This window comes from Puma concolor, chromosome B1 (assembly GCF_028749965.1).
Source record: "Puma concolor isolate L17-30 chromosome B1, mPumCon1.1.hap2, whole genome shotgun sequence".
Taxonomy (NCBI): Eukaryota; Metazoa; Chordata; class Mammalia; order Carnivora; family Felidae; genus Puma; species Puma concolor.
In genome coordinates this window covers 149778479-149804450 of record NC_141670.1, presented here as the reverse complement: position 1 = coordinate 149804450, position 25972 = coordinate 149778479, and the positions used below count along the sequence as shown (strand labels likewise).

The window sequence follows — 25972 nt, the reverse complement described above, 5'->3', positions numbered from 1 at the left end:
GTTTCCTCACTGATAAATCGGGCTAATGGTGGGATTTCCTGCACTGGGCTGCGAGGTAATTCAAGAACAGCGCTCGAAACAGTGTCTGGCACGCAGTAAGAGTGCAATACACTTCCTGAGGGTTGGGTTGCCCGCCAGCACTTAGCCTGACGTAGCCTGACCGTTGTCCTCGGACTGGACTACACGGGTAATCCGTTTGCTTTTTCTACCATACACTGCGTCACAGCCAGTTCTGTTCCAGATGCTCTGTTTATTTCCACACGACCCGCTGGAGAGGCGAACTCTCCGGAGTCGGGGCCGGCCATCCTGGTGACGAGAGCGGGTGGCAACCCCTGCCCTCGCTCGCCCTCCAGCTTCGGCGCTAGTCCTCCGGAACCGCCACCCCCGGGTCCTGGGAAGAGGCGCGTCGTCGCGCGCGCCGTCCCGCCCTGTGCTCCTGCGTGACCCGACGTGCTGGGCGCGCACGCAGGAGCCCCGCCCGCCGTGGCCAAGGCCAAGGAGCCGCTAGAGACTTTGCCAGCTGGGGAGACGGAGGGGGCGTGGCTTCCCCGCTGGCGGGCGGTCGCGGCGCAGTCCCGCCCCCGTCGGCAGCCTCCGCGCGCCAAAATCAAACCCCAAGACCCGCGGTCCCGGTTACTTGCTGCCGGCGGGAGCTCAGCCTGCGCGTCTAGTCACGTTCGGCAGTGGCGCGAGCCCCAGCGCGCGCACCTGTGGCCGCCTCCTAGCCTTCCCTGTTGGATGCACTCGGGCCACCACCAGACTAGAATGGCCACCCCACCTAAGAGGAGCTGCCCGTCTCCCGCGACCGGCTTTGAGGGGGTCCGCATCAAGAAGATTGCCATCGAAGGGAACATTGGTAAGGAGCCTCGGGAAATGTTGGCCCCCAAGCAGGGGGGCTTCCCCTTAGTGAGGGCTTCCTTCAGGCCTGTGTGGATGCGGACAGGGCCTCTCCTTCCCTTCCCACCGAACGCATTTTGCCCTGTCCTGCCCGGTTTCCCTCCCGTGCTCCGAGGATCGTCGCGAGGATCGTCGCAGCCCCCGGGCGTCAGGCGGTGGTGCATGCCCGGGCATGGGGGCCTCGAAAGGTGCACTTTGGGCCCGTTTCCTCCTTTTGTTGGGATCGCGCAAGGGGAGGGCTTTTTGCTTTTTGTTTTTATCTTGAGGCTGTGTTAGTTCTAGAGGTGTAATTTACATACATTAAATTATCCTTTTAGGTATACTTTTCTATGAGGTATGACAAACATATAATGCTGTTTTACTACCACCATGGTCAAGATTCAGTACATTTTTATCACCTCAAAAAGTTCCCTGGTGCTCCTTTGTCGTCGGTTTCCTCTGTATTCCTGTGTCTTGGCAACCACTGATCTGGTTTCTAAGTTTTGCCTTTTTCCAGAATGTCATATAAATGTAGTCAGAGTATGTAGCCTTTTGTGTCTCCCTTCTTGTATTTAGCATAATGCTTTTAGATTTTTTTCATGTTGCTCAGTACCCGGGATTCGTTGTCTCCCCACTTGGGAGAATGAAGAGGTGGACACAGAATAAAATGAGCAGCAGGCAAAAGTTTATTAGAATCTAAGATTAGAAAGGTAAGAATTGCAGAAAAGCTCTCTTTACAGAGAGGGGCATTTGCAAGTGAATGCCCAGTCAACTGTAGGCAAGGGTCCTTGTTTTATAAGTTCTGGTTGCACCCTCCCCCCCCCCCCAACTTTCCCCCTTGTTCCTTCTCAGGTTCTACCCTTATTGGCTAGGTAACTAAATGCCTAGTCATTACTTTTTGAGTGGCTTGTTTCCATTGTGTGGGAGGTGATCTATGTATGGCCATACTGTTCCTTGTGGGTCATATGTTCTAAGGTCTACCACTTACTTTTAGTCACATCTTTTGTCAAATGCCTGAGGGGAGTAGGTGATGTCTGTTACATTTCTTAAGAGGAACTCTACACCTCAGCCAGTCTGCTGTGGTCAGACACTCCCAGCATTGTTTTAAAATATGTTTTTCCCCACCCAGTGACCTTCAAGTCTTACTTAGCCTCTCCCTTTCTGCCTACTGAATCCCATCTTCTATTACACTTGTGTCTGTAGTTCTCTTTTATTGCTGAGTAGTATTCCATTGCATGGATATACCACAGTTTATCTCTTCCCCAGGTGTGAACATTTGGATGGTTTCCAGTTTTAACACTTAGGGATAAAATAGCTATAAACATTCCAGTACAAGGAAAGAGTTTTTAATGATCTTAATATCGTGGAGCTCCTCACCCCTTCCCCCACTTCCAAGTAAACATTGGCTTATGATTCAAAGACCAATGCCCTTTCTGTTCCTAACCCAGATGAGGGCAGACTATACCATGCATATCATTTTACAAGGTACATCTGAACTTACATTCTTCTGTGTTTCCTACCACAGGAAACCTATGCCTGATACTTCCTGTTCTGATAGAATTTTTTTGGCTCCAAGTTGGGTACTGGCCATTCATGCATACAGCAAATGTTTTTGAATTCTTACCACATTCACAGCCCTTGTACTTCTTTAAAAAGACCAGGCAAAGTAGACGCTTTAACAGTATTCCTAGTAGAAAATATCTGAACACACCCTCAAAGACGACATCTTGTTGCATTGCTCCAGTATTGAGGCATCAGTGGAAAAGATCCATATAATAGATTCTCATTTCCTCCTAGGATAAATTCTTTGAAGGTGAACGTTTACTAGTGTGAGTCCTTATAGCCACTTATTGGATAAAGAAGAACATATATAAAGGAGGAAGTAGTTGAACAAAGCCATTTCAAGAGTAACTTTGAATGAACAACAACATCTCCTAGATACCACACTGAATTAATCCTCTTCCCTTCCTTAAATCCAGTTAAGCAACATATATCTAGATCTCCCTAAGCACCTTTAATCTTCCCAGCACCTGAATCATTTCCTAATGTGTCACCCCATCTCCATCTTCTCTTACCTAGCTCCAGAGCAGACTTTCTGTATATAAATGGAATTGTGTTACTCCCCTGCTTAAAATTCTTCTCTGATTTCTCCATTACCTACACTGGAAAGAGTTGCAAACTGATGCCTTGCATTTGCACAATAGTGGCTGGCATAGACTTGAAAAATAAATTTATTTAAGAACATTTTTTTTAGAAAGTTGGAAATATTTTATTTTTTAAAGTTTATTTGTTTATTTTGAGAGAGAGAAAGGGCATGCACTGAAGGGGCAGAGAGAGACGGACAGAGAGAGAATCCCAAGCAGGCTCCACACCACCAGCATGGAACTGTTGTGTACTGAGCCCATGAACCGTGAGATCATGACTTGAGCTGAAATCAAGAGTCGGACGCTTAACCACTGAGCCACCCAGGCGCCCCTGAAAAACAAGTTTAATGAATTGCTAGCATTTAACATTTTTGAGATTTGTTTTTGAACATCTAGATTCTTGGTGTCTTGTACGGTATCTAAAGATCTGGTAACACTGGGCTTCTGTTTCTGTAAGATAACAGTTTTCTATTTGGATGTTGGATGAGTTGTGTTCCAACTTGTCTTGTCTTCCTGACACTGAGGTTTGTTAGTTGTTGTTAATGTGCTTGCACTGCTTTTCCTGTCCCTTCCACCTTATTTGCCAGTCCCAAATAAGTAGAAATGTACAAATTGCTAATATGTGTGTAGAAGAATATTTTGTGATTCCTAGAATTTGAACTTTAACTGGTCATTTTAGTTTATACTCATGTAACTCATCTTCTCATGTTTTCTGTTACTATAATGCTCCCTTCTGTTAGATTTAGGGAGGCCTTACCTGCTTCTTTTCATATTAATAGTTTGTACAGATGATTTTTGGATCGTAATGCTTGTTTGCCATTAGTAATTCTGTTAGGTTCCACATGACTTTTTAAAGTTATTAACGTCAGTGTCTTTGGTTCTTGTTCTCCTTTGCTTTCATAGAATATTAATTTATTAATTAGCTTATTTTTCAGCTCCCTACTTTCCCCTCAAAAGTTAAGGAACTAGAGGGGCGCCTGGGTGGCTCAGTCGGTTGAGCGTCTGACTTTGGCTCAAGTCGTGATCTCGTGGCCCGTGAGTTCAAACCCCGCGTTGGGCTCTGTGCTGACAGCTCAGAGCCTGGAGCCTGTTTCAGATTCTGTGTCTCCCTCTCTCTCTGACCCTCCCCCATTCATGCTCTGTCTCTCTCTGTCTCAAAAATAAATAAACGTTAAAAAGTCAAGGAACTAGATTAATTTGGGAACTACAGGTAACTGTTGTTACTCTGCTTGAACTAAAGAGTAATTTTAAAGAGTAACTGTTTTTGCTCTTAAAATTTTAGAGTATGACCACATGAAATTTTTCTATTTATAGGTGTGTCAGAAGAAAGCTGAATGCTCTAGCTTTAAGTGCTTTCAGATTCTGGGCCCCTGGGTGGCTCAGTCGGTTAAGTGTCCGACTCTCTGTTTTTAGTTCAGGTCATGATCTCAGGTTTCCTGAGTTCGAGCCCCACATCTGACAGCACAGAGTCTGCTTGGGTTTCTCTCTCTCTCTCCCTCTCTATGCCCCTCCCCCACTTGTGCTGTCTCTGTCTCTCTCCAAATAGGTAAATAAACTTAAACAAATTAAAAAAAAAGTGCTTTTAGACTCTGGGCATCTGGGTGATGCCTGATTTTTTAGTACATTCCTTGGATCCTCTTTTCGAACATCATATTTTCCTTTCCTTCCTCCATCTAGCTCAGTGAATGTCCAGTGATCATTATGTATGCTTCTGTTTACCATTCTAAATGCTTTACAGTCCCTGTAATTACTCTCCCCATACAAAATCTGTGGTCACCAGTGTTTTTCCCGTGATTAAATCTAGTGATCATCTAGTTTATCTTTAAAAGTTTTTCTTCTGTCCTGTGGTGATAATATGACTTTGTGTTTTGCTTCTCAGCAGTTCTTTGTTCTGTATTACCTTCTTATTGGCCCTGACCCCTGTCCCCACTCCCTGTTTTAGCCCTATGTGTGATCCTTTAAAGTTCTTCTGGTTTTTCTTCTTTTCTATTGCCTAGATAATGTCCTAGGTTTGAATATGGTTTTTCACATCAAAGGTAAGTTCTTTTTGCCCTCTTTGAATCCAGCTTATAAAGATGAGGAAGTTTTCCTTGTAAACTTGCAGAAGCTGCAGCGCCTGGGTAACTCAGTCACTTAAGCATCCGACTTCGGCTCAGGTCATGATCTCGTGGTTCATGAGTTCAAGCCCTGGGTCAGGCTTCATGCTGACCGCTCAGAGTCTGGAGCCTGCTTTGGATTCTGTGTCTCCCTCTCTCTCTGCCCCTCCCCTTCACACATGCGCTCTTTCAAAAAAAAAAAAACATTAAAAAAATTTTTAAAAAAAGCTTTCAGAAGCTGCTTTTTTTATATTTTTTGATCTATGTGTGTGTGTGTATGTGTAATTCTATATACATATGGACAGAGAGAGGAGAGAGACACACACATTATGTTGACCAGAGATGCCTAATATAAACCACATTTGGTGACTTAAGATAGAAAGGGTGTGGTGGTCATTAGGAATATTGGTACACCCTGTTAAATTCTAGATCAAGACTTTCCCTACTATTTAATGGAATGTATTCCCAGGTAATGTTAAAGTAGTGAATATAATATGCCCTGATTATACCTGAACTATTTCCTTTATTTTCCCTCCTAGGTGTCTCAGAAACTAGTGAATGATCAGGGAGAAGCAAAGTGCAACATGTTTTTTTTAAGGATTGGATAAAGTGCACAGAACCTTTAAAGTGAAGCAGAAAAAACATGGCTATTGCTTGCTTATAGGGGTGCTGTGCAAAAACGTTTTTATAATTTCTGTTAGACACTATGGCTTAATGTCATATAGTGTCATATGATTAGTGTCATATAATCATATTATTTCTCATTCTAAAGCTCTAGGTTTTGGATGCATCTTTGTATTGATTTTATAGTTCATTTGGCCATTTTTAAGTTGGTTTTAGATAGGAAGGACGTAAGCCTGTTTGTAAACTGAGAAAATAGAGCAAGTAGAGAGGAAAATTTTGAAAATGCAAGAGCCTGTTATTGTCACTGTACTCATAGCTTGTTTATCACAGTGGTTTCCATAAAGAGGGTATTCTTATTATTTCCATTGTATTGTGAAGAAACAGGCTTACAGAGATTCAGTAACTTGCCCAAAATCACATATCTAACTAAGTGGAAGAATAGTTTTAACTATTTTCCGCAAAGTTGTCTCTAATTACTTGATTAAGGAAAGTGAGGCTAGGACTAGGATTCTTTTTTCTGCTGTAACACCTTGCCTACAATGTCACCAGGTTTAAAATTCTTCTGTTCCATGGCTTTGATAAACTAAAAACAATAACAAACAAGTGTCCATAATACAGTGGGTAGGGACCCTTTCAGAAAGCAAATCTAAGAGAACATTTAGGAAATTGAATATTTTTGTTTTTTTATATTGTTTGCTAGTATAAATTTTGTATAAGCTGATGACTGTTTTGGCTTTTTTTTTTTTTTTTTCTAAGTCTCCTTCAATTTTCCTTTTCCTGTCACAACAGCTTCAGGGAAGACAACATTTGTGAATATCCTTAAACAGGTCTGTGAGGATTGGGAAGTGGTTCCTGAACCTGTTGCCAGATGGTGCAATGTTCAAAGTGCACAAGATGACTGTGAGGTATGAAAATAAAATTAACTAAGTAAAGTAAAATTCTTTTGCTTTAGAGGACCAGTAGTATTTAACCTTTGAGTTTTTGTTTGTTTTCCCTTTTCCAATAAAATTTTCAAATCTAGCTTTAAGTCTGTCTCTTCACCTTCATATATGGATGAATGTGTGTATGTGTGGGGGGAGGTACGTGTGTGTGTGTGTGTGTGTGTAAACATTCATTGAGCGATGCAGTTAAGATATGTGCTTCATTGCATCCAAGTAGAATTATAAGTTTTTAAAAATTAATTAAAAAGTCAAAAAATCTAATTGCAAATTAAATTCCTTGAGTAGATTTTTACATTTTGTTTAAAAACATGCAAACACAGAAAACAAAGACAAAAAAAACTACCCAATAACTTTTTTATTAGTTTACCTTTTGAGTCTTTTATATGTATTAGAGAGAAGCATTTATCTCTTATTTGTTTTACTTTTCATTCTTGCCAGACTTTCACCCTGGACACAACTTTGAATTTCCCAGCACTTTCCATTCTACATTGCAAATAAGAAAGAAGGAATAACAGTTAGATTTCATTTTTTATGGCAAAATTTTTATATTGTATGTGTACGAAGGAAAGGGATCTGATTGCTAGGACTTTTGTTTCTGGAGAAATGAGAATTGAACTTGAAAGTAGCATAGTAGAAATCATCAGAATGGAAATGTGTGGTAGAAACTTACTTTGTTAGAATTGAGGGTACAGGATTGAACAAAAATGTCTATTGTTTAAAGTTTAGCTGTTGGTATGAGGAGTCTGGGAATAATAATTGAGTATTTAAAATGTAAATCATTAGCAGGATGCTCTGTAGAATTTGAGGATATATGGTTGTGAATAACCAAAAATATTTTCTCCCATACCTATTTGCCAAGCATAGTTAACTTTAACGTAGGGGTGTGCTTAGAACATTCTGATCCTTAGAATAATCCAGGACTGAATCTTTTTTTTTTTTAATTTTTTTTTTTTCAACGTTTATTTTTGGGACAGAGAGAGACAGAGCATGAACGGGCGAGGGGCAGAGAGAGAGGGAGACACAGAATCGGAAACAGGCTCCAGGCTCTGAGCCATCAGCCCCAGAGCCCGACGCGGGGCTCGAACTCACGGACCGTGAGATCGTGACCTGGTTGAAGTCGGACGCTTAACCGACTGCGCCACCCAGGCGCCCCAATCCAGGACTGAATCTTGAAGAGACTTCCTTTCCATAGGACTCCATTTTTTTTTTTTTTTTTTTTTTTTTTTAAAGAAGCCAATGTTTCTTTTTTTTTTTTTTTTTTTAATTTTTTTTTTTTTCAACGTTTATTTATTTTTGGGACAGAGAGAGACAGAGCATGAACGGGGGAGGGGCAGAGAGAGAGGGAGACACAGAATCGGAAACAGGCTCCCCAGGCTCTGAGCCATCAGCCCAGAGCCCGACGCGGGGCTCGAACTCACGGACCGCGAGATCGCGACCTGGCTGAAGTCGGACGCTTAACCGACTACGCCACCCAGGCGCCCCAGGACTCCATTTTTTAAAAAAATGTTTATTTATTTTGAGAGAGAGAGAGCGCATGAGCGAGCATGAGCAGAGGAGTGGCAGAGAAAGTGAGACAGAGGATCTGAAGTGGGCTCTGTGCTGATAGCAGAGAGCCCAGTGTGGGGCTCTAACTCACGAACTGTGAGATCATGACCTGAGCCAAAGTCAGATGCTCAACTGACTGAGCCACCCAGGTGCCCCATGGACTCCATATTTTGTTTTAAGAAATTGATATTTCAATTTGGTCTTTGGGGGGAAGGTAAGATTATCCTTAAGTAGAATTTTAAAGTGGGTAAATTTCTTTTTTTCTTTCAACATTTTTTCATTAACATATGATATAACTATAGAAAAGTATAGGAAGCTTATGTATAGTTTGAAGAACAATTTGAAAGCTAACCACATCAACCAGGTCAAGAAATAGAATATTACTCTTATTCTCCCTGTTTGTCCTTCGGTCACAGTATCTCCTTTCCTTGGGTAACAACGCCGCTAGGGGTAACCACTCACATAAAATACCTCTTGCAATAATAATTCTTCTGCTTTCTAAAAGTAATTTAATTATCCACAAACATATGACTAAGAAATAAAATTTAGTTTTCTGTTTTTTTTTTAATTTTTTTTTTTTTTCAACGTTTATTTATTTTTGGGACAGAGAGAGACAGAGCATGAACGGGCGAGGGGCAGAGAGAGAGGGAGACACAGAATCGGAAACAGGCTCCAGGCTCTGAGCCATCAGCCCCAGAGCCCGACGCGGGGCTCGAACTCACGGACCGTGAGATCGTGACCTGGTTGAAGTCGGACGCTTAACCGACTGCGCCACCCAGGCGCCCCAATCCAGGACTGAATCTTGAAGAGACTTCCTTTCCATAGGACTCCATTTTTTTTTTTTTTTTTTTTTTTAAAGAAGCCAATGTTTCTTTTTTTTTTTTTTTTTTTTAATTTTTTTTTTTTTCAACGTTTATTTATTTTTGGGACAGAGAGAGACAGAGCATGAACGGGGGAGGGGCAGAGAGAGAGGGAGACACAGAATCGGAAACAGGCTCCCCAGGCTCTGAGCCATCAGCCCAGAGCCCGACGCGGGGCTCGAACTCACGGACCGCGAGATCGCGACCTGGCTGAAGTCGGATGCTTAACCGACTACGCCACCCAGGCGCCCCAGGACTCCATTTTTTAAAAAAATGTTTATTTATTTTGAGAGAGAGAGAGCGCATGAGCGAGCATGAGCAGAGGAGTGGCAGAGAAAGTGAGACAGAGGATCTGAAGTGGGCTCTGTGCTGATAGCAGAGAGCCCAGTGTGGGGCTCTAACTCACGAACTGTGAGATCATGACCTGAGCCAAAGTCAGATGCTCAACTGACTGAGCCACCCAGGTGCCCCATGGACTCCATATTTTGTTTTAAGAAATTGATATTTCAATTTGGTCTTTGGGGGGAAGGTAAGATTATCCTTAAGTAGAATTTTAAAGTGGGTAAATTTCTTTTTTTCTTTCAACATTTTTTCATTAACATATGATATAACTATAGAAAAGTATAGGAAACTTATGTATAGTTTGAAGAACAATTTGAAAGCTAACCACATCAACCAGGTCAAGAAATAGAATATTACTCTTATTCTCCCTGTTTGTCCTTCGGTCACAGTATCTCCTTTCCTTGGGTAACAACGCCGCTAGGGGTAACCACTCACATAAAATACCTCTTGCAATAATAATTCTTCTGCTTTCTAAAAGTAATTTAATTATCCACAAACATATGACTAAGAAATAAAATTTAGTTTTCTGTTTTTTTTTTAATTTTTTTTTTTTTTCAACGTTTATTTATTTTTGGGACAGAGAGAGACAGAGCATGAACGGGGGAGGGGCAGAGAGAGAGGGAGACACAGAATCGGAAACAGGCCCCAGGCTCTGAGCCATCAGCCCAGAGCCCGACGCGGGGCTCGAACTCATGGACCGCGAGATCGTGACCTGGCTGAAGTCGGACGCTCAACCGACTGCGCCACCGAGGCGCCCCTAGTTTTCTGTTTTTGAATGTTACATAAATAAAATCAATTGGTTGCAGTTTTTTTCCCTCTTGCTTTCTTTGCTTAGTAAGTTTATGAAATTTGTTCATTTGTTGCATACAGCTGTAGTTTGTACGTTTTCATTGCTATATAATATTCAATTATATTCAGACATCACTGGTTTTCCATTCTATACCTTTGATTAATTTTTTAGTGATTTCTAGTTTAGTTGTTGTAAAAACAGCCCTGTTATGAACTTGAAACCTGGTGCACACATGCAAGACTTTCTCTAGAAAGAAGAAATAAAATCATTGGTTGGTGGGGTTTTTGTGTGATGCCTATTTTCCAAAGTGGTATTATCCAGCTTCCTAATTTTTGTCATTCTGTTGGGTATTTAATGTCTTTTATGTTTTTAATTTTGCATTTCTTTGGTTGCTAATGAGATTGTGCTCCTTTATTTAATTAATTTATTTGCTGTTTGGATTTATTTTGTTAAGTCCCTGTTGAGGTCCTTTTGTCATTTTCCTTTAGTTTTCTGTCTTTGCTCCACTCTGCATTTATATCTCCCAAAGTATGTCTTGTGGCCTCTTTTTTCACTGAAGTGCCTGGCTTAGGTTTACTTATCTTTGGAAATGAAAGACCTGTGTTCTACCAACCCCTCTTTTCCTCTCATTTCTGGGGTCAGCTATCAGTGCAGTTATTCTCAGGTGTTAGTAGAGAGTAGACAAATTAAACCAATGTCAGAAATACAGAAGGGATTCTTTCATTGGAGTAATGTCAGGCTAGATTGGGTTAGTTGACCTCCATTAAAGGCCCATTCTAGTTTTAGTATCATAAGCTGCCAACTCCTTTTAAATATGTGTAACTGGTTCTTTAGCACTTTAACTATCTCTCCCTTGTAGTATGCATATAATTAACCTGGGGTGCAGAAACTGATACATAAAAACCAAAATGCCAAAAGTTTATTAAAAAAAAAAAATTTTTTTTTAATTTTAGAGAGAGAGAGAGAGAGAGGGTACATGCAAGCAGGGGAGAGGGGCAGAGGAAGAGAAAGATCCCATTATCCTGGGATCATGACCTAATCCAAATTGAAGAGTTGGACATTCAACTGACTGAACTACCTAGGCAGCCACCCCTGCCGTACCCAGAATTTTAATCTGTAGGGAGAAGTGTAATTATCAGATTCACTGAATTAGGTCATTCTGTTCTCTATGCAGGCCCATAATTCTCAACCAGTGGAAGGAACCCTTAAGAATCTCAAAGTTTTGGGATGCTTTATAAAATGACAAACAGTGCCTTGGGAATTTTAATATGTGGGATGCCTCCTACTTAAAAATGACTGCCCTAGCAAATCACTGTTAGTGTTGGGATTTTATTGACCCTTTTAGTTATGTTGGAGAGGAGAGGTTGAAAACATTGCAGTAATATATATAGGAAGGCAGATTTATAGTAAGCAGGTTGTCTATTAAGCTTAGAATCAGGGGCGCCTGAGTGGCTCAGTCGGTTGAGCCCCTGACTTTGGCTCAGGTCATGATCTCTCAGTCTGTGAGTTCAAGCCTTCCGTTGGGCTCTGTGCTGACAGCTCAGAGCCTGCAGCCTCCTTCTCTCTCTGCCCCCACCCCTCCATTCTCTGTCTTTCTCTCTCCTCTCTCTCCCTCTCTCTCTCTCTCTGAAAAATAAAAAAACATTAAAAAATTTAAAAAAAAAAGCTTAGAATCAGAGCCCAGGGTAATTAGTTATATTATCCTAATTGATGTCATCAGACTGACACATTGATGCATCTGTCTCTATTTTAAGACTTGGTTTCATGGATCTGATTGATACTCATGTTTATGGGCAGGGGCACTTTCTTCCCATGTACTAAAGTCAAAATTCCAAATTGACCTTTATAACTACTATGTCAGTAATCCTAATATTATTAACAAATAGTTTCGTCATACAGTTTACTATAATCTAGTCATGTCTCCATGATGTTACAATTTGATTACCTTAATTGAGTTTTGGTGCACATTCTTGGAGGATAGCTTTATATTTGTACGTGTATTGGGGTCTGTTTATATTCTTAGTGCTTGGTACTTCTAGGTGGCATTTCAGACAGGGTGGGGATAGTATTTTGGGGTTAAGGTTGTGGAATGTGAGGATAGTGGTGTATGGGTTCCCTGTATCTTTGGATATTTTCTTCTTTTATCCTGGACCTCTACTAAACTCAAGAAATGGGATTTTCTTCCATCATCTTGGAGCCTTTCTTCTCCAGACCCATTTCTGATCTATTTCTTGGTATTAAAGTATGGATCACCGACTGTCCAAATCTGTTTTCTTAGAAGGCTGTCAATATTGAGAAGTAGACTATCTTTAGAAACCATCCTGGACAGGGCCAGTCCTACTTTGGATGTTCTCCATTTAATCACACTTCTTGGCAGTTGCTGTAGAGTTGGAAGAGTTGGGTTATTGGTACCTTTGATCTCTTCCCCTAGTTAGTAACTTAATTTGCACCTGCATGCTGTGCATGCTTTTTTTTAGCTGTTTTATTTTTTTACCTGCCATCTAGTGGCTGAAATGTTGCTATACTGTTGATAAGCTGAACCAATTTTACCAAAATAATGAGGCAAAATACCTAAAGAGATTATGTTGTCTCCCCCCTTCCTCCCTCCCCTTGATAAGATTATTTTTTTTTTTATTTTTTTTTATTAAAAAAATTTTTTTTTCAACGTTTATTTATTTATTTTTGGGACAGAGAGAGACAGAGCATGAACGGGGGAGGGGCAGAGAGAGAGGGAGACACAGAATCGGAAACAGGCTCCAGGCTCTGAGCCATCAGCCCAGAGCCTGACGCGGGGCTCGAACTCCCGGACCGCGAGATCGTGACCTGGCTGAAGTCGGACGCTTAACCGACTGCGCCACCCAGGCGCCCCTGATAAGATTATTTTTAAAGGTACCACTCGGATGATTTTCAATCTTTGAATTGAAGGTTTATTTCAAATAATCACTCGTTTGGTGGTTTGTATTATTTCAGCCCAAATCTTTGATTTACTTTCTTTTAACTTATTTTTGAGTTGGACAAACTGTTAGGGACATATCTCTGCTCTGTCATGTTTTTCTTATCGAGATGAAGTCTTAGGGGATACCTGTTTTTCAAATAACAGCATTTTTTGATAAGTCATTCTTGAAAATTAATTAGGTATGCTTGGTAAAGTACTTCTATTCATACCTTCTGAGATCACTTGATAACTTTTGTTGGCTATGTTACGATTATCTTATTTGGTCGATTCTGATCTTTTTTGGTTGAACTTAATTCACCTCTTTTGCAATGTTTACAAAGTTCAGTTAGAGTTAAAAGATTAATGATTTTGTATCTTTACTTGATATTTCTGGTTTTCACTTATCTTGACAATAAGTTGTGCTTTCTGCAAAATAATAAAGTGTTCTATCATGAAGTGAGTTACAGAATTAAAGATATGAGTAAAAGTGATCCATAATCCCACTACCCTGTATATATCTTATATACAGTTGAAATAATAATTTACTATATCCAATTTTGGCACTTGGGGAGCTACATAATTTTAAAAAAAATGTTATACAGTAATACATGTTCATTGTTTGAACTTAAAATATCATAGATTACCAAAGGAAGAAAATAAAGCTTACCTGTAACCTTATTACCCGGAGAAAACTAGAGCTCTTACTTGGCACAGCAGTATATAATTTTGTACTTTTCTTTTTTCCTCCCATAATGTTTATATCAAAGGCAATTAAAAATGTCATTAAAAGTTTACTGTAAACAATTCTAAGGGCAGCCTAATTTATTGTGTGCATGTACTAGTATTTACATAATATAAATGCCTAATAATAGTGAAATGATAGCCTATTTGCTTAGTAATGTGATAAACATCTTTGTGGTTAAATCTGTATTCTAGACTACTTCTTTAAGACAAATTTCCAAAAGTGAAATTAAGTAGGCCCAAGCTGCTTTCTAGAGACGTTCTGTCAACTTTTACATAATATAATTTGACCTTAACCCATTCACATTTTTTATCTGGGTCCTTTTTCAGAGGGGGAAAAACAGATAAAATTACACTCAATATGGTATAGATGATACACAGTGTTTTTTTAGATAAATTTTTAATATGTATTTTATGCTTACTCCATAGTTGCATGCAAGAAACCCAGCAATTTGTGGTGTTAAAAACTTAATGCATAGAATCAAAAGGAAACATTTTGTATGGGCTGACTCTCAGCCACTCTGAAAAACTAGAAAATGATATCCTGGCTTATTTTCTAATTTGGTTCAAAGTTAAACTCAGACAACAACTAACACCTTCAAAGCTGTAAAATTCTACTACAGACTTTTTATTTAGTTTTAATTTAAACATTTGTATTTTTAGAGCAACTAGCTGATTATTATTTTTATCAGTAGGTGATGAGTCAGGATTGGTTCTCTGAATTATTTTCATGTAGTAGACTTTGGGTAAGAGGGATTACATTTATTGGAAAATCCAAATAAAAGGAGATGTGTAGTTTTTTTGTGTGTGGTTAATATTTGCATTGTGGTCAAAAACCACATATCATAAATTTTACCATCTTAACTATTTTATTTATTTATTATGTTTATTTTTGAGAGAAAGAGAATGAGCGGGGGAGGTGCAGGAAGAGGGTGGGTACAGAGAATCCTAAGCCAGCTCTGTGCTGACAACAGAGAGCCTGATGTGGGGCTCAAACTCACAAACCAGGAGATCATGACATGAGCCAAAGTCGAATGCTCAACCAGCTGAGCGACCCAGGTGCCCCATCTTAACCATTTTTAAATGTACAGTTCAGTAGTGTTGAGGGTATTTACATTGTTGTAAAACATCTCTAGAACCTTTTCATCTTCAAGAACTATAGCTATTTCATGAAACAACTCTCCTTTGCCCCCTTCCTTCAACCCCTAGGAATTGCCATTTTGTTCTTTTATAGCTAGCTATGAATTTGACTGTTTGTTGGTTTGTTTTATTTTTTTAAGATTTTGTTTATTTTATTAAAGATTTTATTTTTAAGTTGTCTCTACACCTAACATGGGGCTCGAACCCACAATCCTAAGATCAAGAGTCACAGGGTCCACTGACTGAGCCAGCTAGGTGCCCCCAAATTTGACTACGTTAGATACCCTGTATAATTGAAATCATACAGTATTTGTCCTTTTGTGATTGGCTTATGTCACATAGCATATTGTCCTCCAAGTTCTCCAGGAAAAGTTTCAAACTTTTCAGTATGTAATAAGCCCATTTAATTTTACATACGTAACCTATTTTTGTTATTTCTGTGCATAGCAAATTTATCCTAAGTGTTTTTCAAATGAACCAAGTTCACTTCTAATAAATGAAGTGTATCAGGTAGACTTAAGGTAATACTTGCTGCTATGATAAGCTCTTAAAACCCTGTAGTTCAAAATAATAAAATTTTATTTCTCAGAGAATAGTGCAAATGCCATTTGGTGGATGCCACGCCATGCTGTGACTCAGGGACCCAGGCCCTTTCTAAATTGTGACTCATCCAACCTCTAGAACCATGCTTCAAATTTTAGTGTTTATTAGAATGACCTGGAAGACTTAAAACACACATTTGGGCCCTACCCCCAGTTTTTGATTAATTAGGTCTGCTGTGGGGTTGGTGCTGAAAATTTGCATGTCTCACAAGTTCTCAAGTGATGGTGCTGTTGCTGCTATGGGGACCATACTTTGTTACCCCTGGAGCTGAATTTGAGAGCCTCTGCTCTAGGCTCTTGGTTTTCTTTGCTTCTTCTAGCTGCTGGAGGGAAAAGCATCACATTCCAGAGGTTTTTAGAGTGAAGCCTGGAAATGGTATACATTGTTTCTGCCCTACTTCCATTGACTGGAACGGAGTTACATAGCCACACTCAATTACAAGGGAGGCTGGTCAATAAAGCCTAGTTTGTGTCCAAGAAGAAAAACAACCTGGATTTAGGGAACACATAGCAGTGTCTGCCACACACACATTTCAAGATAGGAGCACCTTAAGTTTATTTTTTAATGTAACTGAAACCCCACGGTGCCAAGTTTAATTCATTTATGTGGAAGAGGTCTTCAACAGACGTTCTCTATTCTCTACTTCTCAGTTCTAAAAACTAAACTCTTAGAAAACTTAAATATGCCCTTTGGCTCACATTCCTAAGCACATTCGTTTTCTAAAAACATGCCAGGGACAATGTAACCAGGAATAGAGCATACTAATCCAAGAATTAAATTTTGTGTTTTTGAATTACTATTTATACTGCAGAGAATTCCATATATACATGGATACCACTCCCACCCTGCTCCTCTTCATTAGCACCAAATATATGTAATTCCTTTAGCAAAGTGAAGACACTTCTTTAAATGATATGTTAGGGGACGCCTGGGTGGCTTAGTTGGTTAAGCGCCCGACTCTTGACTTTGCCTCAGGTCATCATCTCAGGGTTTGTGAGTTTGAGCCCCCCAGGCTCTGCCCTGACAGTGCGGAGCCTGCTTGGGATTCACTCTCCTTCTCTCTCTGCCCCTCCCCTGCTCTGGCCAGTACAAGCACACACTCTCTCTCAAAATAAATATATGTTAAAAAAAAAAAAATATGTTAGGATTAAGCAGGGAGTCTACTTTGCTTCTAAATAAATACCAGCACCAATCATGTAATCAACTGTAACTCATGAAAAGTTGATACTAAATTATTTTTCTGGTTAATTTAATGTACAAAGGGAGAAAACCTAGAGACTCTGTTTCACTTTATTATTTTTTTATTTCTTCATTACTCTATGTCACTTTTTCCCCCCTGAAACTATTTTTGAAGTTCAATTGCTTTAAAATAAACAACTACAATCATCTGCCACCTTTCTGAAGAACTGGGGAAGTGTGCCTAAAAGCTGGTGTCAGTACTCAAAGAAATGTAATGTGACCTGATATTTCTGTTTTGTTGGAGAGGTTTGTTTTTTGTTTTTTTTTCCTCATTGTACGTATATGCTTATTTTTTTTGGTCCACTCATAGACCCTCTCTGAAGGAGTAGCTGACATACAAGAAAGATAGAGAAAGTTTGGTTAAGAGAAAATGCTTGTTGATTGGTCAAAAGTTTACCAAATTATTTTATGTCTGCCAAACCTGAATGACAATACATGACGAAAGTGTGCTTTAAAAACACAAATTTAACTACCTTTTCTTTTAAGAGGAATTTTTTTTTTTTTAGGTTTATTTATTTTGAGGGGGTGTGGTTAGGGACAGAGAGGGAGAGAGAATCCCAAGCAGGCTCTGTGCTGTCAGCACAGAGTCAAACGAGGGCCTCTATCACGAATTGTGAGATCATGACCTAAGCTGAAATCAAGAGGTGGACACTCAACCAACTGAGCCACACAGGCGCCCTAAGAGGGAATGTTTGTAATAGTTGATAAGGCACACACAAGTAAGCTGAGAATAAGGAAGGAAACCAATCATCTGAGTGGACCAAATGGAGGTCACAAAATTATGCATTAAAATTAATGTGGCTTATTCAAAGAGTATTTACGTAATACTTTTGACACAATCTGATAAACTTATTTTCTGATTAGAAGGATTGTCAAGGGAGGGACTGTTAAAAGATGGTCATGTCTCTGACCTGACATCAAAGGAGGAAATAAACTGAAAACTAGATAAGAACTAAAAAGTAATACCAGTTTGGTCTCGTTTAGTGTAAGATTGAATAGCAGTTTCTACAGTTTGTGCCTAGTGTTTTATGTGTTCAATGGAAACGTGTGCTTTATTGCTAACTTCTTTTATAAATCCAGCAGTTGGTATTTATAAAGTTGTTTAAGAGTAATGTCTATTACTGAGTAGTTTTTGAAATGCTATCCTTTTGAGGGTACAAAAATAAAATATATACTACTGTCTTCTCCCTATAAAAATAATACATTAAAAACGTGGTTAAATTGATAAATTTCATTTAGCTGAAAAGATTCATTTGTATGAAACATTTTTTTTCCCTGGGGGATGCTGAATAAGTGGAAAGTCAGTTTATAATTAAGTTAACAAAGCCTTTTTAGTGAAATTTAATAAAAATAAATTTATTCTTTAAGCAGTTTGGGAAGGCAGCTAACTACACCCTTATTTCAGTTGATGATGTGCTAAGAGTATTTTCTAAACAGACTTATTGTTGACAGTTAACTTCTTGCTATTTTATGCTTTTTTTTTCAATTTTGGGAAGAAGATTCAGTTAATTATGTGGTTTGCGGTATGTAATTTAAATTCTGCCTCAAAGTGCCATGTGTTTGTGTGGTTTTTAGTTCTTAACTGAAACTTTGAGGTCAATATTTACACTTGGTGGATTTTTTCCCCCCAGAGAAAAACCACCTACTTTGAGCATGAACTTCTAGGAAGTGTTCAGGGGTGTTTATTTAGACTAGAATTGAGAATAGGAATTATATTTTATTTCTTAAAAGTTAGTATATAAGATTAAAGACTTCATACAACTTTTTGAAGAGCCTTCATATAGCTTGATATTACAGAAAGACTGAGGAAGCATCCTTTGCCCTTAACCATAAGGACCTCTGAAAGCAGCTCCTTATTTACTCCTTTGGTCTGGGACTATAAATATTTGATCCTACAGTGCATGTGGTGGATTAAAGTATCTTTCTTTTGAAAACAATAGTATTCAAGATAGTCAACTGTTAGGGCAGAGCTCAGTCTTTTTTTTTTCTGACAGGGAAATGATCACTCCTAGTCCACAAAGGGAGGACTTGTCTCCTAGGATGTTTTGGCTTCTGCTTCTCTGGGCTATGAATAAAAGCTCTTCTTTGCTAAAGCAGTTGCAGTTGAACTAATAATAGTGGGATATGGTTCCTGTAAATGGAAGCATTAGGTTTATAAGTTTGATTTGGCATGTGTAGATCCTTTTAAGGATTACTGTTGAGTCACTGGAATTTAGAGAGAGGGAAGTGAGAGTGACTGACCTACCCCAAGGTATGTGGGATTGCCCTTTTCCTTATAGATAAAATTGGAATTGGTTTTATTTTCCTTCCTAAAATGGGATGGGGCTTAACTGTTTAAAAAGGGAAGGATATGCTTAGTAATAAGATTGTAGGTGAAATTCAGTTACATTAAATGCTATTGCAGTAAAATTTTACATATAATCTGAATGTAAGCCCTAATTCTGCTACTAGTTAGCTGTGTAATCTTAGCACTTTAGTTGTTCTAAACTTTTCTTTATCAGTAAAATGGGAATGATAATAGGAAAAATCAAGCTTGTGTAAGAATTAAATAAAAAACAAAAATGAAAGTCCATTGTGTTGGAAAGACTATATAGTAAGGTAAGGTATTGTATTAAAATACGTGCAATATTTGGGAGATTCTTGTACTAAAATATTATTTGTTGTTTATCTGAAGTTCAAATTTAACTGGAGGTCCTGGGTTTTCTTTTCTCTTTAAAAAATTTTTTTTAATGTTTATTTAGTTTTGAGAGAGAGACAGCAGGAGAGGGCAGAGAGAGAGGGAGACACAGAACATGAAGAAGGGTCCATCCAGGCTCTGAGCTGTCAACACAGAGCCCCACTGGGGCTCAAACTCATAAACTGAGATCATGACCTCAACCAAAATCAGATTCTTAACTGACTGAGTCACCCAGGTGCCCCTATTTTTTCTTTCTTAACCTGACAATTCTAATATTATAGTATTCTAATGTATTCTATGACTGTGAAACAAAGAATATTGTCACTAAAAGGAAGAAATTTCAGTTGCTTCTTTCTCTTCATTCTCTTATTTTGATATGGAAAGCAAGGAAAGGTAGGGTTTACTGACTTTGACTATAGTAGTGGTCCTCGGATGCTCAAAACTATTTCCTGTGTATTTTACAAATTAGAGATTCATTTAGAATACCAAGTCTCTTTTAAAAATGCACATATTGAATTAGATATCCCTTCATGTAAACTACCTTAATCCGACTATATAAAACTCTAATTACAATGTGATTATATAGAATATTTTATTTTTTTAAGTTTAGTTATTTATTTTGAGAGAGCGAGAGCCTGAGCAGGGGAAGGGTAGAGAGAGGGAGAGAAGGGGAATCTGTCAGCGCAGAGCCTGATGGAAGGCTCGATGCTCTGAACCGTGAGTGAGATCATGACCTGAACTGAAATCAAGAGTCGGACGCGTAACCAACTGAGCTGCCCAGGTGCCCCTATATAGAGTATTTTAGTGGAGACTGTGGTTGGAGAGAGATTAGCAAATAGATACTACCTAGGTATTGGGAGTTTTTAAGTGTGAGAGGAATACCAGAAGGGACCTAAGATGACCTTGCCTATTTAATTATTTAAACACATAGTACTTTGTGCAGAGTAGGTGCTAGGCCAGAGATCTGAGCAAAGCATTGAAACGTTTTAGTAGTAAACTTTTGTGATATTTTGTAAGAGCAGTAAATAATTTTACTGCTTCCAGAGATCAAATAGTTGAGAAGAATTTTAAAATTTATAGTTACAGAATGTCATATTCATACATGTTTTTGTCAAAAGCTTGAGTAGGAGTGAAGTAATCCCATTTAGAAATTGAGTTAACAATTTGCAAAAACAAGAATTTTATCTGTTGGGTCAAGTCATGACTAAATCTATCCAGCATTTGATTTGTAATTATGATCACAGAGTATTATGTGGAAATGTGTGATTGCCTTCACTCCAAAGTTTAGGGTTATGTCAAGAGTACATTTACCTTTATCAGTGTGAATTTATTTAACATTTTTGAAAACTTATTTAAGTAAGCTGTGAATGTCCATTGATTATGGAACAAAATCACACTTTAAAATTTGGATCTAAATGTTCCTTTTTCTAATTTTAGTTGATTCTCATGGAATTGGTGTTAACAAGTCTATATATACGTATTCTTCAGGATCTTGTTCCATCTCTTTTCTGATCATATCTAGTTCTGTCAGTCTCTTGTTCATTTTAGTTAACTATAGCTAGATTAGCTACACAGTAATTTCAAGGCTTTATTTGCCTTTTTTCTCAGGCACAAGGAAAGTGGCCTACACAAATTCACCATTTAAATCACTTGTCAAGTAGTTGGCTCAATTTTATTTTCTCCAGAGAGCACTAGACTTTGAAATAACCCTGATAGGTATTTTTCAAATTCACTGATTATATTAATGAGGTTAAATTTTTATGATAATTTAAAATTAGGAATTTAATTGGACATTTTTCTATATTATTTGTGCTTATTACACAGAATATGTGACTATATTGTCACATTATTTAATAGAGACATTTGAAGTAGATACTATATATGGGAAGTTTTTAGGCAGTAAATTGCTTATTGAACAGATTAATCCTGTGAATTCTTAATTATTTTAAGATATAAAACAATATCATTTATTCATTAAAAAATTTTTTTTCTTGATGTTTATTTATTTTTGAGAAAGAGAGAGAGAGAGGCAGAATGTGAGCTGAGAAGGATCAGAGAGAGAGGGAGACAAAGAATCTGAAGCAGGCTCCAGGCTCTGAGCTGTTAGCCCAGAGCCTGATGTGGGGCCCAAACCCATGAACTGTGAGGTCATGACCTGAGCCGAAGTCCAATGCTTAACCGACTGAGCCACCCAGGTGCCCCCATTGTTTATTTTGTTTTATTAAAATTTTTTTTTAACATTTATTTATTTTTGAGAGACAGCACAAGCGAGGGAAGGGTGGAGAGAGGGAGACACAGAATTGGAAGCAGGCTCCAGGCTCTGAGCTGTCAGCACAGAGCCCAACGTGGGGCCCAAACCCGCCAACCATGAGATCGTGACCTGAGCTGAAGTTGGACACTTAACTAACTGAGCCACCCAGGTGTTCCAAGACAACTTCATTTAAAAGCTAATGTTGGGGCGCCTGGGTGGTGCAGTCGGTTAAGCGTCCGACTTCAGCCAGGTCACGATCTCGCGGTCCGTGAGTTCGAGCCCCGCATCAGGCTCTGGGCTGATGGCTCAGAGCCTGGAGCCTGTTTCCGATTCTGTCTCCCTCTCTCTCTGCCCCTCCCCCGTTCATGCTCTGTCTCTCTCTGTCCCAAAAATAAGTAAATGTTGAAAAAAAAAAAAATTTTAAAAGCTAATGTTACTTTATTTAACTAAACAAATATATATATATGTAATGATTATTGAGGAACCAAAACTTTTAAGTAGGTCTATCAATATTTACCATATTAAAACTATAACTTGAAACACTTAAAAAATTATCAGTTAATTCATTTAAAAACCATAGTACTGAAAAAAAAATAAAAAATAAAAACCGTAGTACTGAACCCATTACATGTTAACATATGTGCCATAACTATTTTCCAAAAAAAAATTTAGTGAGAAAAGTGGCATTGTTTTACATTTTGTACATGTCTTTAATGCCCGACTTAATAGCAAACCAGAATTCTTAAATCTGCTTTTACATTTAGACTATTGCAATTTTATCACATGTTATATAGTTACTGGAAAATTATACATTCATGAGAGAATGAGAATGGAATAAGGTATATTTGTTATTAAAATCATTTTTTTTCCAGGGCGCTTGGGTGGCTCAGTCGGTTAAGTATCCAACTTCAGTTCAGGTCATGATCTCACAGTTTGTGAGTTCGAGCCCTGCGTGGGACTCTGTGCTGACAGCTCAGAGCCTGGAGCCTGCTTCCGATTCTGTGTCTCCCACCCTCCCCCCCCCCCCCCATAAATGAATAAACATTAAACAAATTTTTTTAAATAAACAAATAAAATAAAATTGTTTTTTGTTTTCTTGTAGACCCCTGCAAGGATCTCAGGGACTTCTTAGGCATTCCCCTACCACACCTTCAGAACCTCTGTTCTAGATAATATATACATCTGTAGAAATGAAAGACTCAGAAGAAACTCTAGATAAAAAGATTTCTTGAAAAAAACTGCATCTAAAAGATTAGTAATTCCACTGTGTCATTACATCCAGTTTGTGTTCATAGTTCTCTATTGTCTCATAGTTTTCTTATAGTTTATTAATATCAAGAGTCAAGGTTACACTTGTTACATGTTACATTTGGTTGATATGCCTTTTAAATTGTAATCTGTTGGTTCCTCTTCCTCTTTTTTCTTTGTAGTTTATTAGTTGAAGAAATTGGGTCATTTGTCCTTGTACAGTTTCCCTTTTTCTGGTCTTGGCTGAGTGCATCTCTGTGGCATAGTTTAACATGTTTCTCAATCTCTGTATTTCCTGTGAATTTGTAGTTAGATCTGTAGAGCCTTGATTAGATTTGGTTTTAGTTCTTTTTTTGGCTAAATTTCTTAGGTGACTATGTGTATTTTCTTTCACATTCCACCAGGAGGATGTCTTTTGTGATGGTAAAATCAATCAGTCTTTTCAGGTTTTGTTAGCCTAATTCATACACCATAAAATTCCATATTAGCTTTTCTCTAATGATTTTAGGATCTGTTGCTAATTGTTGCCCTAATCCAGTATATCATTTGGAGTTGCAAAAGATGATATTCTAATAATCAAGCCTGTTAGTTGGGATTCTTCAGTAAAGAAGACCTGTTCCTTCATCTACTCTTTCATTAACCTTAAATAACATTTGTATAGAAAGGGCCAGAATAAAATTTTTGATATTTTTTCCTCTTTATATGCAAATTTCCAGAATAATTAATTGGTACCCTAGCAACTTCCAAAGATGATTAGAGAGTTTGGGTTTTTGTTTTCTGGTTTTCTTTAGATTTGAATTTACAGTTTTTGTCTTCCCTTCCTTCATCATTCCTTTTGGACATTCATAGTTGTCCTATCTTTTGACAAATTGAAGCCCTTTGACGTTGGCTCTCTTGCCTTTGGCACAGCCTCAGGAGATTTTGATCGTTTACTTATTTCCTGAAACAAGATGTGTTAAGCTCATCTTATACATTTATTTCTCCAGACATAAATAAGGAATGTGACCCTAGTTCCTTTCAGTGGGAAATGGTATTTAGAGATCATAATCCGGGTGACATTTATATTCATTCCTACAAGGTTGTCATTATTGATAGGCCTTTTGGTGGACAGAGCTAGGGAAATTATATTTTATAGGAAGGAAAATAATTCATGAGTTCTGGATGCTATTTCAAATTCAAATGTAAGATTACAGAGATTTTACTTTATTTTTTATTATACATTTTTTTCTTAACACTGAAAATATTGGTTCTAACAATGTGGTTATTAAATCACAAAATTTTAGGGAGGACCTGTTCTGTTTTATTAGAAGATTGGGGTCTAAAATACCTAAAGGGACCAGGTAACTAAACAAATAAATCAGGCCTGCTGTGAGATTGGCAGGGGCTGATAAACAGAGAATGGCAGTGGCTCATAAACTGGAGAGCATATGTCCCGCTTAATGGAAGCATGTGTGATTGGCCCTAGGTGATTTTTAGTGAGATAAAATACAGGCACAGTATTGCTTGGTTTCCACATTAAAAATTTAATGTTACGTTAGTTTCAGTTGTATGGATAGTGATTCAACAAATCTATATCTTATACCACACTCACCACAAGTGTACTACTGTCTGTCACCATACAATGCTATTACAGTATCATTGACTATATTCCCTCTGCTGTGCCTTTTATTCCCATGACTTACTCATTCCATAACTGGAAACCTGTACTTCCCACTCCTCTTCACCTATTTTGCCCGTCCCTGGTCCTCCTTTCCTCTGGCAACCATCATTTTATTCTCTGCATTTATAGGTCTGATTCTGCTTTTTGGTTTTTTTTTTTAATTTTTTTTTCCTGATTCCACATATGAGTGAAATCATATAAATATAAATCATCTTTCTCTGATTTATTTCATTTAACATAATACCATCTAGGTCCATGTATGTTGTCACAAATGGCAGTCTCATCCTTTTTTATAGCTGTGTAATATTCCATTGTACATATACATTTGTGTGTGTATGTGTGTGTATATATATACATTTTTTTATATGTGTGTACACACACATGTATATATACACACATCACATTTTCCTTATCCATTCATCTGTCCATGGACACTTAGGTTGTTTTCATACCTTGGCTATTGTAAATAATGCTGCAGTAAACAGAAGGATGCATGTATCATTTTGAATCAGTATTTTTGTTTTCTTTTAGTAAATGCCCAGTAGTAGAATTACTGGGTCATATGGTAATTCTATTTTTAAGTTTTTGAAGAACCTCCCTGCTGTTTTCCACAGCGGTGATACCAATTTACGTTCCCATCTATAGTATACAAGGATTCCTTTTTCTCCACATCCTCATCCACTTGTTATTGTCTTTTTTTTCCTTTTTTTTTTTTTTTTTTTTCTCCAGAGAGAGAGAATCTTAAGCAGGCTTCATGGTCAGTGTGGAGCCCGACAGAGGGCCCAATCCCATGACCCTGGGATCATGACCTCAGCCAAAATCCTGAGCTGAAATCAAGAGTCAGATGCTCAACCAACTGAGCCACCCAGGCGTCCTTGTAATTGTTTCTTTATTTTAGCCATTCCAATAGGTGTAAGGTGATATCTGCTTGTGGTTTTGATTTATATTTCCCTGATGATTAGTGATGTTGAGCATCTTCTCATGTGTCTTTTGGCCATCTGTATGTCTTCTTTGGAAAAATGTCTATTTAGGTCCTTTGTCTATTTTTTGATCAGATTCTTTTTTGTTGTTGAGTTGTATGAGTTCTTTATATATTTTGGGTACTAACCCCTTATCAGATGGATGTATCATTTGCAAATATCTTCAAATATCATTACAAATATCTTTCAATATGTTGTCTTTTTGTTTCATTGATGGTTTCCTTTGCTTTCTTTTTGTTTTGGTGTAGTCCCAATAGTTTATTTTTGCTTTTGTTTCCCT

The 25972-nt window shown here is 38.2% G+C and overlaps 1 protein-coding gene across 2 annotated transcripts in view; it reads left to right on the top strand.

The window, feature by feature from the left end:
* Positions 1–528: 528 nt before the first annotated feature.
* The window catches only part of DCK (deoxycytidine kinase), a 35910-nt gene continuing 10466 nt past the window's right edge, over positions 529–25972 (top strand). For both annotated transcript variants that reach the window (XR_015250417.1, XM_025921950.2), the window contains exons 1-2: positions 529–856; positions 6530–6645. Coding sequence is in view for 1 of the 2 variants with exons in the window: in XM_025921950.2 (XP_025777735.1) it covers positions 739–856; positions 6530–6645 (234 nt within the window). In the remaining variant the exon portion in view is untranslated. The remainder of the gene's footprint in view (positions 857–6529; positions 6646–25972) is intronic.